The sequence below is a fragment of the Lepisma saccharinum genome, chromosome 18 (genome assembly GCF_977018435.1).
Source record: "Lepisma saccharinum chromosome 18, izLepSacc3.1, whole genome shotgun sequence".
In the NCBI taxonomy this organism is placed as follows: Eukaryota; Metazoa; Arthropoda; class Insecta; order Zygentoma; family Lepismatidae; genus Lepisma; species Lepisma saccharinum.
Window position 1 is genome coordinate 10,263,085 of NC_139246.1, and position 17,490 is coordinate 10,280,574.

Below are 17,490 nucleotides of genomic sequence, written 5' to 3' on the forward strand. Positions count from 1 at the left end.
CCATATGGTTGGTATCATCGGACGAGTAAAGGTTAAGCTTGTAAATATTATGTGGAAAATGCATTGAATTATCATTTTTTCTTGTCTGTATGCGAGTAGTAAGGGGACCTGTCGACAGATGGAGGGGATAAGAGCAGGTGGGACCGTCCGATAGTTGTCGGACGTCGTAGTAAGGCATTTTGTTGGGCAAACTGAAGGAACATGGAAACAAATATGTTCCATTGATACATACGATTTTTGTCGAATATCACCACCCGACAAAGTATCTCACTACAACATGCGACAGAAATTGCATGGACTGAAACATCCAACAAAAATCGCATGCATAAACAAGAAGAGCTTTAGACTCCAAATATGCTGCTGGAATTTTATTACTCTTCTGGCTCACTTCACCTTATTGAATCTAGCAGTGCTTGCGAAGGTTTTCTTTCATCATCCTGACGTATTACTGGTTTCGCACAAGTTAACATACGTTTACAATGACATTGCAATATTCTTAGATATCAAGAAGAATCCAAAAAAACGGGATATATATTGAATACTATCACGAAAAAGTGAAACATAAATCTGCATTGGTGAACATTTTAAAAATTGGCAAGTGGATGCTCCCAACCTCAAATTTACTGCAACACTATTATTGCAATGAAATTAACGCCACTCTCTGTCCTGTCTGTTTAATCTCGTGAGAGATGGTCTTAAATCTCTCACTGAGTGAAGTTAATGTCCAATATTATGAAATAAAATACTAATAATAAATACATAAATATTTTAATATCATATTTAGTCGAATCATTCAATCATAACAGCAAATCACTTACTTCAAGAATTGACTTTTCTCTGCCAGCCCTGCAAAATTTTCACTTTCCATCTACTGATTTATACGAGGGGTGGCCAGAAAGTAATTTTCAATTAGTAGGTACATTGATTTTTCGCAAACGCCAAAACCGTGAAATATGGTAATTGCTGCGAAATTATGTTTAGGAATGTGCAGTGATGTCTGGACACATTTTTCGCCCATTCGAAATATCGAAATAAAGCGAATTGTTGCCATTTTTTTTTTAAAGAAATGTCCTAAAACAATGAAAAATTCCATGAAATCCAACATACTTGTCTTTTCTAGGCCATGTTTGTGTACATAGAACATGCAAGTTTTCCAACATTTTACTCAAGAGTAAACTATAGAGTTATACGTACGTGGAATAATTCCGACAGACACATTAAATCATTTATTTCCCACGATTTTTTCAACTTCTATCAAAACCATTTGCATCACAGAGCAAAGTGACAGGGTTCTAACAGGAGATCGAGTGCGTATCTACTGTCACACGGGAGCCACATCTTCGTATTTGTCGCATGAGATATGTTTTGAATTACCAAGCTAAGTGCGCACTATCGGCATTTGTCGAGTGAGTAATAATGGAGCTCAGTCGTTAGGGCATCTGACTACTATGCGATAGACCCTAGGTCGATCCCCTGCGGGGGAGAACCGGGATGTTTTCCACCTATTCAAACTGCTCCGGTGGCCACCCAGCATCATATGACGCTGGTACCTTGAGGAAATTTTGAGGGATAAAGGTAGCCAGGAGTGTGGTGCTGATCCCATCACCCCCACTTTCAGCCGTGATCAAGAAAGTGTGGGGCCCTGACTTCACACCAAAATTCCATTATCTAAAATCCTTACATTAAAATTAATAAAGGGGTATGGAAAATAACTTTCCCAAAATAACTTTCAGGATATCAAACTCTCGTGAAGAGGCATAAGCCATGTGACTTACAATTTGAAACAGTAGTTTGAAAACACCATGAAGGTATAATTTCAGATATTTGCCAGAAAATGCGCTAAAATGAAAATGTGAATTTTGGGAAAACTTTTCGGCATAATCACCACCGTTGTTCTGGCATGTGTCGTAGCATGGCACTAAATTTTGTATGCCTATGGTATATGTGTCTGACAGCAAAGACTGGAACTATCTCTACCGCAATGTAGCTGTCAAATCCTTGCCTTGCCAGAAACCTCTTCAGTGAAACAAAGAGATGAAAGTAGGTACATTCAAGGTCAGGGCTGTACAGGGAGTGGTCTAAGATCTCTCACCTGAAGTGATGCAAATGGCCCGTGTGTACTCAGCTCTATGAAGTTGTGCACATTCGATTGGCCTTCCGTAAATTGTCTGCACCATCGTCTGACCATACTATCACTCACGATGTCCGGTCTGCACAACTCACACGATTGCTGGTGGCTGTGCCAAATTCTGAGCGTGCAATGTAGGCTACATCGCAGTCGGTGGGAGACTTTATGAGAGCTGCAATCTTTAAACTAGAACTGTCCTAAACCGGCTGCATTGCAACTGTACCAGATTACAGCTACATGCCACTTCTTCCTGCTTATATGTGTGTGTGTCGCTCTCCGATCACTAGTGCTGCGTATAGGCACCATTGGAGCTTTTTCAGGATGCCCCTCGTATATGAACTTTCAGAAGCTATTATTATTATTATTAGAGTATTCCTGTTTTAATGTGTTAGTTAGCTAAATCAGGTACCTATACAATGCAATTCTATAAATTCCTTGCGTTAAATTTCCAATACCCGTTTCGTCAGCATTAATGGTATAACTGCATGTTGTCAGTTTCACAGCACTTCACTTGGATATACTGTACTGAAGCAGAAATCCCATTGATAATGTAAGGAAATATGACACTTTCTTTTGTTCGATTCAGTTGTTTCACTTATATGCAAGAGTTAAGTTGTTTGCTTTACGGAGAAGAGAGAAGTAGCTTTATGCATTGAAAAATGAGTCCGCACTCATAGTTTTTGCAAGCAGAGGGTTCCAAACCTCAGTGGAAATATCAACATATAATACCGAGAATGTATAAGGAGACTGATAAATTACAAATTGTATTTCTCAATCAATCACTCTTCACTCTTATCTCATTTAGTCGTAACTGTAAAAATAATCCAAGTATTTTATTTTAAACTTACTGCGTATGACAAAATTCCATAATCCTTCCTTAGCTTGTGAATTGTAATAATTTTCCAAATTCACTATTTTACAGTTTGAATTCAAATCATAGAGAATAGAGAAATTAAGTCAATTTAATAGAAGATAATATTGGTACTTCACAAAACCATACGTGGATCTGTATGAGTTTATTATTTCTATTTGCAAAAACATCGATTTAGTTTAGTTTGTAATTGTCAGGGAAAAATATAAATTTTGTCCTGGAAAACCTGGAAAAGTCAGGGAATTTCAATTCTGCTTGTTTGTAGCCACCCTGAAGTTGGAGGGACAACGTTGAGATGGACCTAAGGGAAATCGGTAGGGATGGAAAAGAGTATATAGAACTTGCTCAAGATAGGGAAAGATGGAAGGCCTGTGTTGCTGCAGCCATGAACCTTCGGGTTTAAGAAGGCTAGGGAGTGAGTTAGTTAGTTAGTCTTTATAATGTGAAACCTTTCAGAGTGATGGCTAATTTATTTATTTTCCTCCTCAATTGCATTAATTGAGGAAGAAAATCGATTATTCATGTTCTTTATGAAATGTTCACTATTTTATATGAGCTATCTAATAAACATTTGTAAAAAAAAATCATATCAATCTATCTCTAGAATGTTTATTTGCGAGCGTATGGTATGAATAGGCTCAAAACTATTGTATGTGCTTATATGATTTGTTACTTGATGCTGAATTGTGCTGTCTTGTATGAATGAATATTGTATGTGATTTTTACCTTGTTTCCAAAAGAAAGTTCTATTTGATGCTTTTCTTCTGCAGATGGGATATGTGATAGAATTCATCAAGTACATAGCCAAGAAATCCCAAGTGGTGGCCCATCAGTTAATATGGAACATGAACACTAACATGTATCTGGATGAGGAAGGCCATCAGAAAGATGGTAATGTGATCTTGTAATTTGTTTCATTGCTACTGTAATTTCAATTATAGCAATGGTATGAATAGAGACTTTGATATTTCGCAATATGTTTATGTACAGCAGACTCGCGATTATCCGAGCTAATTTGGACCGAGGCTACCTCGGATACAGAAAAACTCTTATAATACAGAGATACTGTGCTAATAGGTCCTAAATGACGAAACAACACTTAAAACTGTATAGTAATTATTTATTACTAGTACAACATAAATGAGAAGATAACTTTTTCATAAAGTCTTTCATAGTTTTTTTTACTAACCTCTTTCCTCTCTTCGACGCTGCGATGTAACGCCAACGCTTTAGGAAGAGTAGATCAAGCAGCGTAGACTCTTCTTGCTGTTCAGTGTAGGCTGTAGCAGCTTCGATCGCCTTCAGTCCCTCAGAATGTGATAATATGATGATCGGATACACCGACAATGTAAGGAACACGTGCCTGGCAGATGGTGACTTGACTCCAACGTACTAGTAAACAAACAAGGGATGCGTTATGAAGCGCAATGTTTTCCAACCACTCCCTCGGTTAACCCGGAGCCTCGGTTAATCGGGACTCGGTTAATCGCAAGTCTACTGTATGTATAGTGACATGTTATAAACTTATTTTTCATTGGTAACACTGTTAAGCCTCGTTTCCGTGTTAATAATACATTAAAAAGCTGACCAAGGCAATATTTATTGTATAAAAAATATACACTAAAATTGTAACGTTTCCACCCTCTAACAGGGTCTTCTTCAGACAATATATCTGCAATAAATATTTTGCCTTGGTCAGCTATTTAATGTTTTATTTTTCTTGCTTTCAAAATTTCGAATTTGGCATCAAATTTAAATTGTGGCTGTTTTTTTCATTTCAACACATTTTTTTTTCTTAAAAAATGAAAAATCCCATGAAAATCCCACAGTGGATGGAACCTCTGTGCCTAACAATGCATGGAAGGCCTAGGTTTGGTATCGTTCTGCCATGTAGGGGTTAAATATACAGGAAGGTCAACTGTAGTCCAGACATTGCAGGAGTACACAGTGCCTTCAGCAAAGTAAAAATTATCCGATAATTATTTCATATACAAGTTCATGCCAAACAAGCTTGTGCTTTTACCATTCTTTCAAAAGTGGAACTCAAAATACAAGCAGAAACTTTAGTGTATATGAGGGATATGGCTGAAACTTCCTCAATTTCCTTATTACAAGGGCATTGGACACGTGTTCTGGGCATTCTGTGCCCATAACCTATGTTGGGTTAATAAAGAACATCTGCTGCATCTGTTCCGAGAAGTTTACTACACCTCGTACTTGGTCAAACACAAGTGCTGAACATAAAAGAAAAACATCGAGAACAAAAACAGTTGAATGTCGATATCTGTGCAGCTTCACACAGACTACAAACTATGTAGAATGTTAACCCTTGAATATAATATACACTTTATTGTTTATTGATAACAACCTACACAGAGCACAAGTAGCATGGCGTAACTTCATTCAAGACAATTTTGAGAAAAACGCACATTTAGATAACTTAGTACTATGTATAGCTGTTGAAGCACAAGCATGATGTATCTATGAGCAAGAATTCTTGAATGCACTGAAATGTTGATACTTAACAGTTCTAAGTTATAGCTGTCGATATCGAGTTGATATATGAAATATATCGATGATACCAATAATATTGATAATGACAATAATACCGATAATAACGATACCGATGATACTGATAATATCAATATCAACGATATCGAAAATACTGATAACAATGGTACCGAAAATACCGATATCGATGATTGCAACAATACAGACACATGTATATCTTTCAATTTGAAGTTTCGTCCCTGCCCTCTTCTACAGCGCTCCCTGCTCATAGCGTCGAAACTATGCATCAAACAGAAAATGTTATAACAAAATATTTTGTGTTCTGTATATCCTGTATATCGAGGCAAGACCAAGAACGAGACAATCATTTACAACTTGAGACCGAGTCTTTGCCAAGTATTGTCTCGTATCGTATCGAACCCATCCCTATACTTGGGAACACAGGGGTAACCAGCTAGTTCTATAAAGTAGGAACCTTGTTCTTTTTATTGGTTGTTGCATGTATTTGCTTTCCATGTTAATCAGAGGCAATCTCTCATGATTCACCTCCCACGTTCTGTCCCCATGCGATGAGCACATTTTTTGTCATCTTAACATCCTTATGCTTGACTTAACTTGTATGTCAGGAATGCAACAGCACCATATGTCAATAATATCGACATATTGAATATCGAATATTGATACCAACATCTATATTTTTAGATATTGATATATCTAATATTGATATCGATGTTGATATTTTTACAATATCAACGCTTTGATATTTTTAAAATATCGCACAGCCCTACATGTAACTCAGATTCCATGAAAAGTGGAGTTACACCACTTGTGCTCTGAACCTCTCATTAGACCCATAAAATAAGACCCAATCAAGATATCTATATAACCTGATTTGTAGAAGTCAAGATGCTCATCCCCTGCACCCAGAATATTAAATTACAACAGCTAATAATTATATTTTTAACTTTTCAGCTCAGATATATGACACTCTTGAAGTTCTTATCAAGACAATAAATGCATCTCTCTCAGGACCTGCAAAACAGTTTTATGAAAGAGAATTTGATTTCTTTGGGAAGATTACAAACATATCAGGTGAAATAAGGCCATATCCAAAAGGTAAGTTGTATTTTGAATTGAACTGGAAATTATAGCAATCATACTTATTTTTTTCATTCTTACATTCCAGAGATCTGTCTCTGTCTTCGGGGGTAGATTATTCTGTCTATAAGGTACAAGGAAGATAAGTTGTATGTTTTACAGAAGCAGTTTTTAGTTAATTCCCATGTTGGCATTTTGTACAAATACATGGGCGTTACATTATTCATTGGCTCAGAGTTTTGAGTTAACATTTCAATTTTACAAAATTTAGTCTTTCACGTTTATATATACAATTTTAACAAACACTGAAAGAACTGTGCAGAACTGGTTTTTAAAAGCACAACCTGCACCTTATGCCAGTAGTGGGAACATTCCATTGACACAATATACCCCCAAAAAGGTCGATTGTGTAGTCATTTCTTACTGACACTTGAGTTTCACTCCTCTCTTATGCTTTCCTGCTTTTTATGTTTCTTATTTACGGGCCCCTGAAAAACGTAAAATCGGGGTTTGACTGTATTAATCGGACTCTTAATTATTTTAGGTATTTATATTTGCATAAGCCAAAGCATGTGGTTTTGGAGTGACACTCAACATGATTTCTTTACAGGTGCCGAGAGAAGAGCAGCTTGTTTAACGGCACTGAGAAAGATTCAGGTGCAAGCTGGTTGTTACCTGCCTTCAAATCCAGAAGCCATGGTCATTGACATTGACTATAATAGTGGCATTCCTATGCAGAGGTAATTGTGATAATGTATAATCAGAGATGACAGAGAGCAAAACTCCTCTACTGGTCTCTGCATAGGTTTCCAGTAGTTTAGCAACACCTCAACAGAGGTATCTTGTCTTAAGAGTTTTTCTTGTGGATCAAATATACAGGATGAGTCAAAAGTCAGGAACCATAGGACTAATGTGTGTATGTGTGTTTCAGGTGCTGTGATGGTGCTGACCAGAGACGAGCATGATGAAGTATCATTTCAACACGTTCGTCTTTGGTCAGCACATGAAACACACATTAGTCCTATGGTTCCTGACTTTTGAGTCACCCTGTATATTTCTACAATTGTCTTTTAATTCATAGCACAAGATAGATTTGTTCAAGAACTGTCTTTTAGTACCAAAAGAAAACTTTCGGCTTCTAAAAGGTAAATCTGTCTTAGACCCATTTTAGATAACCATTCATCATGTGGGTGACCCATTATTGCAAGATTGAATATCAATGTGAACAGTGCATGCTTGCTTTTGTGTAGCTGAATGTTGTTTCTTTGTCTTTTTTCTAAGCTTAGAGCTCCATTGTTCTGTTGTACCTCTAAGGGGATAGCCGTGGTGGTCTAGTCGGTATGGTGTCTGACTGCCATGCGGGAGACACGGGTTTAATTCCCAGGGTGGGTGGTCCAAGGTCGGAATTTTTTTAGTCTTGTCTCCGGATAAAGCAGCTCAGGGACTCACCCAGCCTCAAATCAATGGATACCTGGTGGCAATCCTGGGGGGTAAAGTGGCCAGAGCATGGTGCTGATCACATCACCTCCAAAATGGCCGAGATGGAGAATGTGTGGGGCCCTACCCTCAACATCCCCAAAATGTGCCTCCATGGCATGGTGCTACATGGTGTTCAGTTACTTCTAAGGGGTGTAATATTATGAAGGTAGCATCAGTCGTGTCAGCCACACACCTCAATATATAACCAGATAAATATCAAAGCATCAAAAGGCAGAGTACACATCAGATGCAGATGTATGGAACTGGGTTAGTGAGGAAGAGGAAACTCAGAGCTGTGTGCTAGTGACAGAACTGAACGTGGCACTGCTTCAGTTAATTATTAAACAAAAATACTAGGTTTACTTATGTCTGGTTTTAAAAGTTTCTTTCTACAACCGACATTTCAAATCTGTTATCCAGTATCCAATAAGATCACGTGAAAAAAATAAAAGTAATCATAATCGTGGTTAAAAGGATAAAAAATCAAATCGTTGCAGACTGCCTCATGGCCATTAGCTGTTTTGCGTTAGCAATGCATGTCACTTTCCACCACCTACATCACTTGCTATAGTTGGTAACTCCCCTTCCCTCCCCTCCTTCTTGTACATCATCACAGAATTCATTGTTATGATTAAAGGTGGTGAGGAAGGCTGGACATTTTCATATTCAATCCCGTTCTAAAAATTAATATTTTGTGTATTTTGGTCACATACTAACTTAACACACTTTTGAAATTCTGATTTTTATGTGTAACGAAAATCTCTTCTACAGTGCTGCGAAGGCACCATTCCTGGCTCGTTTCAAAGTGAGAAAATGTGGCATTAATGAGTTGGAGCTGGTCGCTTTGGCTGTTTCCCAGCACGCAGGGATGCCAGTGAAACAGGACGGTCTTGGAATTGAAATGTGGCAAGCTGCAATTTTCAAGGTAAGGGTATATGCTAACGATAAAATCAGATGCAACTGACCTTGATTGAACGAAGTATCCAAAAGTGTGTGTTATGATCTAAAAAAAATGATTGAAAAGTAAAAGTAATATCTAGATTAAATTCCTAGCATTTTCTGGAGAAAAAAAATATTCATTTATGAGAGATATTACACATCTGTTTCCAAATTAGGTACTCAACTGTAAAAATAGGAAATCTAGACAGGGGTATTCTAATCTGTGCAAATCCAAGAGTATGTTTAATTTCAACAGTACAGACTTGTGTAAGTAGAAAGTGTGCAAACATACAACTGTGTAGGTAGAATAATATGTCTCCAATTTGGAAAGAGAAGAGAATACGTTTTCCAGAGGGAAGGAAGAACTAGTGTAAGGGTGTGGTTTTGAGGCGCAGACATACAGGCAACAACAGCACACCTAGCGGTGAAACAGCAGAAATGCGCCAAGCAACAACACAACGAATTTTAACAAGGATGGTGGCAGTGGCTACCGAAATTAATAGAAAATAACTTAAAAACAGCTTCACTGAAAACGTGAGTACCTGAATTATCTATTACCGCATCTCTCATTCCCATAGTATGAATAGAGATTAGAATTGCTTTATTTTTGGACGAGTTCAACTTATGACTGAAACAACTTATTCTTACAGACATATTTATGCTGAATACTAAGAATGATGTCTTGAATGATTTTTTTTTCTTGTAAGTCCAGCTAACATTAACCAAAGTTTTTGATAAATCTCGTCACAGGTTGGAGATGACGTGAGACAGGATATGCTTGCCCTTCAAGTAATTGGAATCTTTAAGAACATCTTCCAACAGGTTGGCCTGGACTTGTTTCTCTTCCCATATCGAGTTGTTGCTACAGCCCCTGGGGTAAGTTGTTTTTCTCAATCGACACTGCCACTGTTAATACAAGATCATTTGAAATTCATGTCCCAAAGTTGTGATCAAGATGGGAAATCCCCCCCCCCCCCCATCATAGTACAGACAATTTGGGATCCTGTACACCACTAGAAATATGACAACCCATTTTTATTAATCTTGAACCAATATTGGGTGGCAAATGTGAATTTTGTAACTGAATAACAGCTGTTTTAATATTGTTAGGAAAAGTCAGGGAAATCAACTTATTGGTGAAAAGGAATCTGATTTGAAACTGAAATCACTTTTCCATTAACTATGTTCTTCTTAAAAGTTCGCATAACCACTTTTTGTCGATGCAAAATAATCTTAACACAGTTATTTTGAGTGATTTTTATTTTAAGAGGGTCATTCCGAAAGTAACATCCATTTGGGTATAAAAGAAACACCAGGTCATTGTGAGAATTTTTATTATATAGAACTGAAAGAGACAACTCCAAGCTATTTTTCTACATAAGCACTATTTCTGTTGAGACACTTACCATATCGGCAAACAAGGTTTACAATACCCATGTCAAACACATCTGCCGCCTGTGCATTCAGCCATGCAGTAACATTGTCCTTGAGCTCCTGGTCATTGTTGAAGTGCTGTGCCCCTAGCCACTTCTTCATTTGTGGAAAGTCGTCTGACAGTTCGGTGATTGTGAACCACCGATTGTCACGAATTTTGTCGTTCATCTTGGAGACCAGTTCATTTGTCACAATTGAAGGGCGTTCGTTCGCCCATCCTTGAAAGCACGATACCATTGCCGAACAGCACTGTCACTCATGGTGTTCTCCCCATATACGGCACAAATCTCCGGATGAATTTCAGCCACTTTCAGCCTTTTGGCTTACAAATGCACAGGCGGCAGATTTCTTTGACATGGGTATTATAAACCTTGTTCGCCGATATGACAAGTGTCTCAACAGAAATGGTGCTTATGTAGAAAAATAGCTTTGAGTTGTATCTTTCAGTTGTATATAATGAAAACTCTCACAATGTCCTGGTGTTTCTTTTATACCCAAACGGAAGTTACTTTCTGAATGACCTTCGTATTAACTATATTCCTGCTTGGAGATATTTCATATAGAAATGATGTTATGTTACTTTATATTATTATTTGTTCATCTATTTTCAGCATTGTTGAATAGACATGATTTATTTAAATAGCATACAGAGTTGTGGACAAAGAATTGTAAAACTGTCTGAGAATTTACTTTAAACTATCCAAAAAAGTGTGTGAATTTGCTTTGGCAAAATAAGTGGGAACTGAGTTTATTGTTTGATGTATTGCATGTAATTTTTGGTTATGTTTTTCCAGCACTTGTTTTTCTTATGCACGTTTTGTAATAATAATTGCCGAGTAAGATGATGACTTGCATTCTAATTTAAATGATGTCCTTTTAAGCTTCTTTATCCAAAGTCGGAAGCCTTCCCAAATAGTGTAGTGGTAACATTGTTGTTTTGTAATCAAGGGTTCCCAAGTTTGATCCCTGGCGGAGGCATATTGCACAATGTTTTGGATCCCACTTTAACCCTCCAGCGGGCACACTATTAACGTGAGCAGGCACGATGGGAACTTTGCCACCCCAGCTGTTTCTCTTTTAAAAATTTGTTTCTTTTACATTTATAATTGAATACAGGAAAACCTCGTTAATACGAAGTTCAAGGGACCAAAAAATGTCAACTTCGTATTAAACGACTTCGAGTTATCCAAACTTTTCAAGATGGCGCCTGTTTTCAGGTGTAAATAAAGTAGAGTATAAATTACCCCCAAAAAGGATGTTTTATACTTGGTGGTAGCTCAGAAAATAAGCTTTATATGTACTATATAATAATATTGTACGTTTTAAAGAAAGTGTAAAAAATGTTACACAAAATGAGAACACGGAGCTTAACGTGGACACAAAGATTCCAAGGAGATTGTTAACACAATATTTATCCTACCTAGTTATACAACCGGTTATGCACAGGATGCATGTCGTGGCAAAAAGTCTTATAAAAAACGGTATTTTCTTTTAATTGTGCAAAGTCGTTGCTCTTCTATGAAATTCTTACAATTTTAGTTCATAAAACCCGTTTGCACGGAGACCTACGGAAAGGAAAACAATCTCGTTTATTGCAAAAAGTGAAACTCGGAAGAATCTTGACAGTAGTCACACTGGCGCGAGCAAGAGACTGGAATGAATATTGGATTTGTGTGTTCCGTTACAGCATTAACTGGTAAGAGTAGATTCTCTTGGGATAGAACACAACCTTTCCCTGGCACAAAACAGAACAAAAAAATCGGGGCTGTAAATTTCGTTCTGGTTCGGCTGTCTAAAACAACATCGTAAAAAAAGTCACATATTCTTTGCTTCAGTTAACTTCATATTCCCCCCCCCCCTTTCCCTTTTGCAGGGATCAGTTCAGATACTGCGGATATACAGCTTGGACTCTTCATTAAACTGTCACTAGAGCTAAACCTGATGATAACCAAAGACAGGAACATCGCATCAGAGAATAAGACATCTATTCTAGAAATAGTTGCTAAAATGGCTCAGGTACACCAAGACACAGTGGCGGAGAACAAGTCTCTAAAAACAGCATGCGACATTCTGCAAAGCACTGCCAAAGCAGACTCCAAACCCTCCTACGCTCAAACGCTGGCCCAACCGGCGGCAACACAATCTGGGAAAACTGCACAAATACAGAAGACAGTGCAGAAACCCAAGCACACTGTCTTCATATCAGATGAGAATCGAACAAAAGATTCAAAAAAGGTGCAGGAGGTATTTACAAAGGCAATTAACCCCCCCCCCCCCCAGGGATGGTATTAAAATAAAGCAAATGCGGACGACTAACAAAATGCTTATAGTGGAAATGGAGACCAGAGAAGAGGCAGAGAAGATAATAAATCATCGCGAACTTGCCAAACTCAAGATCAGGGCCGAATTTCCTAAAAAGAGAAATCCGCTTCTCATTGTCTACGATGTCCCTTCAAATAAATCCGAAACGGAGCTTTATGAAGAGATTTTCTTGTTGAATTTAGAGAATCATATATCATGGGAGGACTACATCAAAAAGTTTAATCTCAGATTTAAAACAGGACCACGCAACAGGGCAAATTGTCATTGCATATTCGAAGCTACCCCTGACTTAAGAAAGATCCTACTAAAAACAAGCCAGGTTTTTATATCCTTCCAGTCATTGTCTATAAAAGACTACATTGCCGTGTCAAACTGCCATAAATGTGGAAATTTAGGACACACAAGCAAAAACTGCAAGGACAACGAAATCTGCACTCACTGTGCTTGCGAGGAGCAGACCAGAAATAAGTGCCCCAGGATCGAAGAACCAAAGAAGTGTATACCCTGCCTCAGAAGGAAAAAAGAATGTGACGGCAAAGACTGCCCCACATATAACATTCATTTACAAAGACTAATTGAAAGAACCGATTATGGACTATAAGACAAACTCCAAACAGTCATCCAGGGCCAAGAACAGGAAAACACCCTGCCGCGTTCGCCGCGATGCAGCAAGGGCGGCAGCATACAGAGAAAGAAAGATAAGAGAATGGAAACTAATCTTAGCTACTAAAGAAGAGAAACCGATTGACGATCTAATTATTAACCTGCTAAAATCGACAATACTTAACTCAGAGCATTGCAATACTCACTGCAATAACAATCCATTATCAAATTTTTACCTAACCAACAATCAATCCACCCCTCGAGCGAGACTACCTTACCAAATAATTAGTCGAAACATTCCCGGACTACCCATGAGCGTTTTCACCGCATTGCCTTGCATTTTCCCCACACTTAACCCCCCATATGGCTCCCCGGAGTCATCCTACTCGGAAATGCCACACAGTTATTCTCCACTTTCCTCATCCACCCCGCCATCACCAGTTTGTGCCTCACCAGTCCATGAACCTAATACAAACAATCTTTTAACTCTGCCTATGACCCCACCCGATTCCCCATCGGAATCACCCGAGAGACCTCACACTATCTACTATTCTCCTAAACTCGAAAGGACTACTCCCTCCCCTCCCTCGCCAACAAACATCCTTGCGCAACTGCACCTGGAGCCCACCCCCCTCAGAACTTCCACGAACAAACCTTGTAAACACAACCTCTGCTTCAGAAAAGAACCTCAACCCCAACGCTCCTGAGTTCCAACCTTCCAGTAAATACCCTAATTTTTGCAAACCGACACTCCTAAACCCACCTAAACCGAAAGTCACTTTCAATAACATAAACCCAGATACAATATATAAAGATTTCGAAACGTCTTTACGCCTCAGTCGGCTGGAACAGAAAGATAACCTGGCAACCGCACTGAGACTAATAATCAGATATAAACATAAGAACGGCAGAAACATTACTTTTCCATATCCGGAGGCTATAGACAAAATAACTCTTGCGTCGAATAACATACCAATTACGGAAAATGAACTCTTTGAACTCCTTGACAAGGTTTTCTCACGAAGGGAAGTGCCCTTCAAGCTGGAAGACATTTATGCTGACTTCGCAAGGGCGTACGGAAGAGTCGCGTTTATCTACCATAAAGAATGGCCGCAATGTTACCAGATCGTCAGGCATCCATGAACGGCCAAATAAGAGTCTTACAGGCCAACCTCAATGGTGCAAAACTAGCTACCCAGGAAATATTTGAATTCGCAAATGTAAATAAAATTGATATTCTGTCCATACAAGAACCGTATACTATTAATAGTAAAATACCATACATACAGTCAGGAATAAAAGTATTACATGACAGCGAGAAACCACAAGCTGCTATAATTTTAATGAACAAGAACATCATTCCAACCAAAATTGCTCAATTTTCGAACTCGCACATTAATTGTGTACAACTCTCCCTAGAAAACTTTACGTTCATCCTTATAAATAGTTATTGTCAATTCAGCACTAACCTCGAAATTTTTCTTGACAAGATTGGGGAAGCATGCGATGCCTACAACATCCACAAATTACTGATAACTGCGGATGCGAACTCTTCCTCCCCTTGGTGGCACGGCGACACAACGGATCCTAACGGAGAGTTGATGGAAGATTTTATTGCGAGCCACAACCTCTTTGTCGAAAATGCTCCTGGAAATCCGCCAACGTACAGGGGAAGAGCGGGGGCATCCAGCAACATAGACGTCACTTTATCAAACAACAAACTCTCAGGAAAAGTGCGAGAGTGGAAGGTCTTCGACATGGAAACCACGAGTGACCGTAACATAATCACCTTCTGTTTATTAACCGACATCAACGAACCCACAAGCAATGCCGAAAATACGTACGACTGGAGAAAAACTAATCATAGGTTTTTATGCAAGCAATAAATCTCCCACCGCAGGTGGACTTTACAAAGACAGTGCATGAATGGGCAAAATACGTGACAGAATAACTAAAAAATGCAATAGATCAATCAACCCCGAAAATATCGTCCAGCGGGAGACAATCTGGTAAGCTCTGGTCCAAAAAACTTAAAAACCTAAAGCAAGTCATGAAGAAAGCACGTAAGCTGTACCAGAGGACGCGAATACACGCTCTGAGGGTAATAAACTTAGATCTCTACAGGAGGGCCAAGAGCAGATACGAAGCCGAGCTGAAGAACTTTAAAACCAATAGCTGGAAACGCTTTGTCGAATCAAAATTAAAAAATGACAAATGGGGACTCCCCTATAGGGTGGCAATGGACAAGATAAAGATTGGAACTGGTTTTACAACTCTGCAGAAAGAGGACGCCACCTACACCAAGGACCTGCAAGACACAGCGGAATTGCTACTTAACACTACTTCCCGATGATAACGTAAATGAAGATAACGACACCCATAAATACATCAGAAGTAATTATAAGGAAAAAAACAACAACAGACCCCTGCTTCCCTTCAGCGTGGAGGAAGTCATAACTGTAATCACGGCCACAAGAAGCAAAAAATCGCCGGGTCCAGACAAAATTCCTGCCGAAATCATTAAAATGGCAACCCCGGCAATCGCCCCTTTCCTAACGTCTCTGTACAATCAATGTCTCATTGTTAAGGAATTTCCGAAAATTTGGAAGGAATCTGAACTTATTATTATTAAAAAAGACGAGAAAAAAGAGGAAACGCACCCCAAGTCGTACAGACCGATCTGTCTTATCAACATATTGGGAAAAATGTTCGAAAAATTACTGACTAAAAGACTTTTGGAATTCACAGCTTTAACAAACAGCTCAGACATTCAATTCGGCTTCACGAAAGGCAGATCTACCGAAGACGCTATAAACAATCTATTAAACACGATTGGCTTGGTTGACGAGAAATATGCAGTGGCGGTGCTGGCGGATATATCAGGGGCCTTCGACAACCTCTGGTGGCCCCACCTCTTCCAAACTTTGCGGAACTTGGACTGTCCTGGGACACTGTACACTATCTTACTTGACTACCTCACCGACAGGAGAGTGTTTTTATCTCTTCCAGAAGGAAAAATCAACAAACTTATATCTAAAGGGTGCCCACAGGGATCGGTCCTCGGTCCACACTTGTGGAATTCTAATTTCGAACCATGTCTTCAACTCATGAAAGGCCTACAGGTAGTACACAAGTGTATTGCGTATGCAGATGACTTATTGCTGGTGATAACTGGAAATTCCAGACGGGAGATTGAATCACGCACTTCTACTGCTCTTAATAGATTGACGCAATGGTGTAACAAAGCCAAATTGGATCTTTCTGCGAATAAAACCAACTATGTTTTACTAAAAGGAAAATTAAGTTTTAACAGAAACCCTACAATTAAAATAAATAATAATTCCATCAAAAGAGTGAAGGAAGTAAAATATCTCGGAGTCACTCTTTACGAGGGGCTGCTTTTCAAGAGGCACATCGAAACCATTACCTCTAAAGCAGAACTAATAATGAACAAGGTGGCCACGATAGCCTCCAACAAATTCCATCTGCCACCCTCAACCTGGAAAACGTACTTGGTCTCCATTTATGACTCGATAGTATCGTATGGTGCATCTGCGTGGGCATCGACATCCCTGGGGAAATCGACATACGTGCATAGACTCAGATCGTCGCAGAGAAAGGTTCTGCTCAGGCTAACCGGGGCGTTCAGAACAACATCTACCGAAGCCTTGCTCACAGTAACGGGCACCTTGCCGTTGGATTACATTATAAAGCTCCGGGCCCTTTCCTACTTTTTCAGGAAGGGCAACGAAAGAAAGATAACCGAGATGCTAGGAAACTTCTACCCAACATTCCGTGACATAAAGCAAAGAGTAAGAGAGGATTGGCAGAGGGAATGGAGCTCTTCCGAGAAGGGTAGGAGACTCTACCAGTTCATGCCGAACACGAACGAGCCTTTGGTGCATAAAAACAAGGGGTTCTCAAAGGGCTTGATCCACTTTATCACGGGCCACGGCCCATACGGCACCCACCTTTTAAAAACGGAGAGACGAGACAACGATCTCTGCAGGTCCTGCACGACGGAAATCGACACCCCAGAGCACAAGGTATTTTTCTGCCAAGCTTCGGACGAAATTATCATCGCAGCGAGGTGGGAACTTCCCCA

General features: G+C 39.1%; 1 protein-coding gene across 1 annotated transcript in view; it reads left to right on the forward strand.

Moving 5' to 3' along the window:
- The window catches only part of Pi4KIIIalpha (phosphatidylinositol 4-kinase III alpha), a 131,000-nt gene that overhangs the window by 94,369 nt on the left and 19,141 nt on the right, over positions 1-17,490 (forward strand). Inside the window, exons 31-35 of the mRNA XM_083140110.1 lie at positions 3,770-3,890; positions 6,483-6,626; positions 7,219-7,348; positions 8,859-9,012; positions 9,777-9,902. Of these exons, the coding sequence (XP_082996236.1) occupies positions 3,770-3,890; positions 6,483-6,626; positions 7,219-7,348; positions 8,859-9,012; positions 9,777-9,902 (675 nt within the window). The remainder of the gene's footprint in view (positions 1-3,769; positions 3,891-6,482; positions 6,627-7,218; positions 7,349-8,858; positions 9,013-9,776; positions 9,903-17,490) is intronic.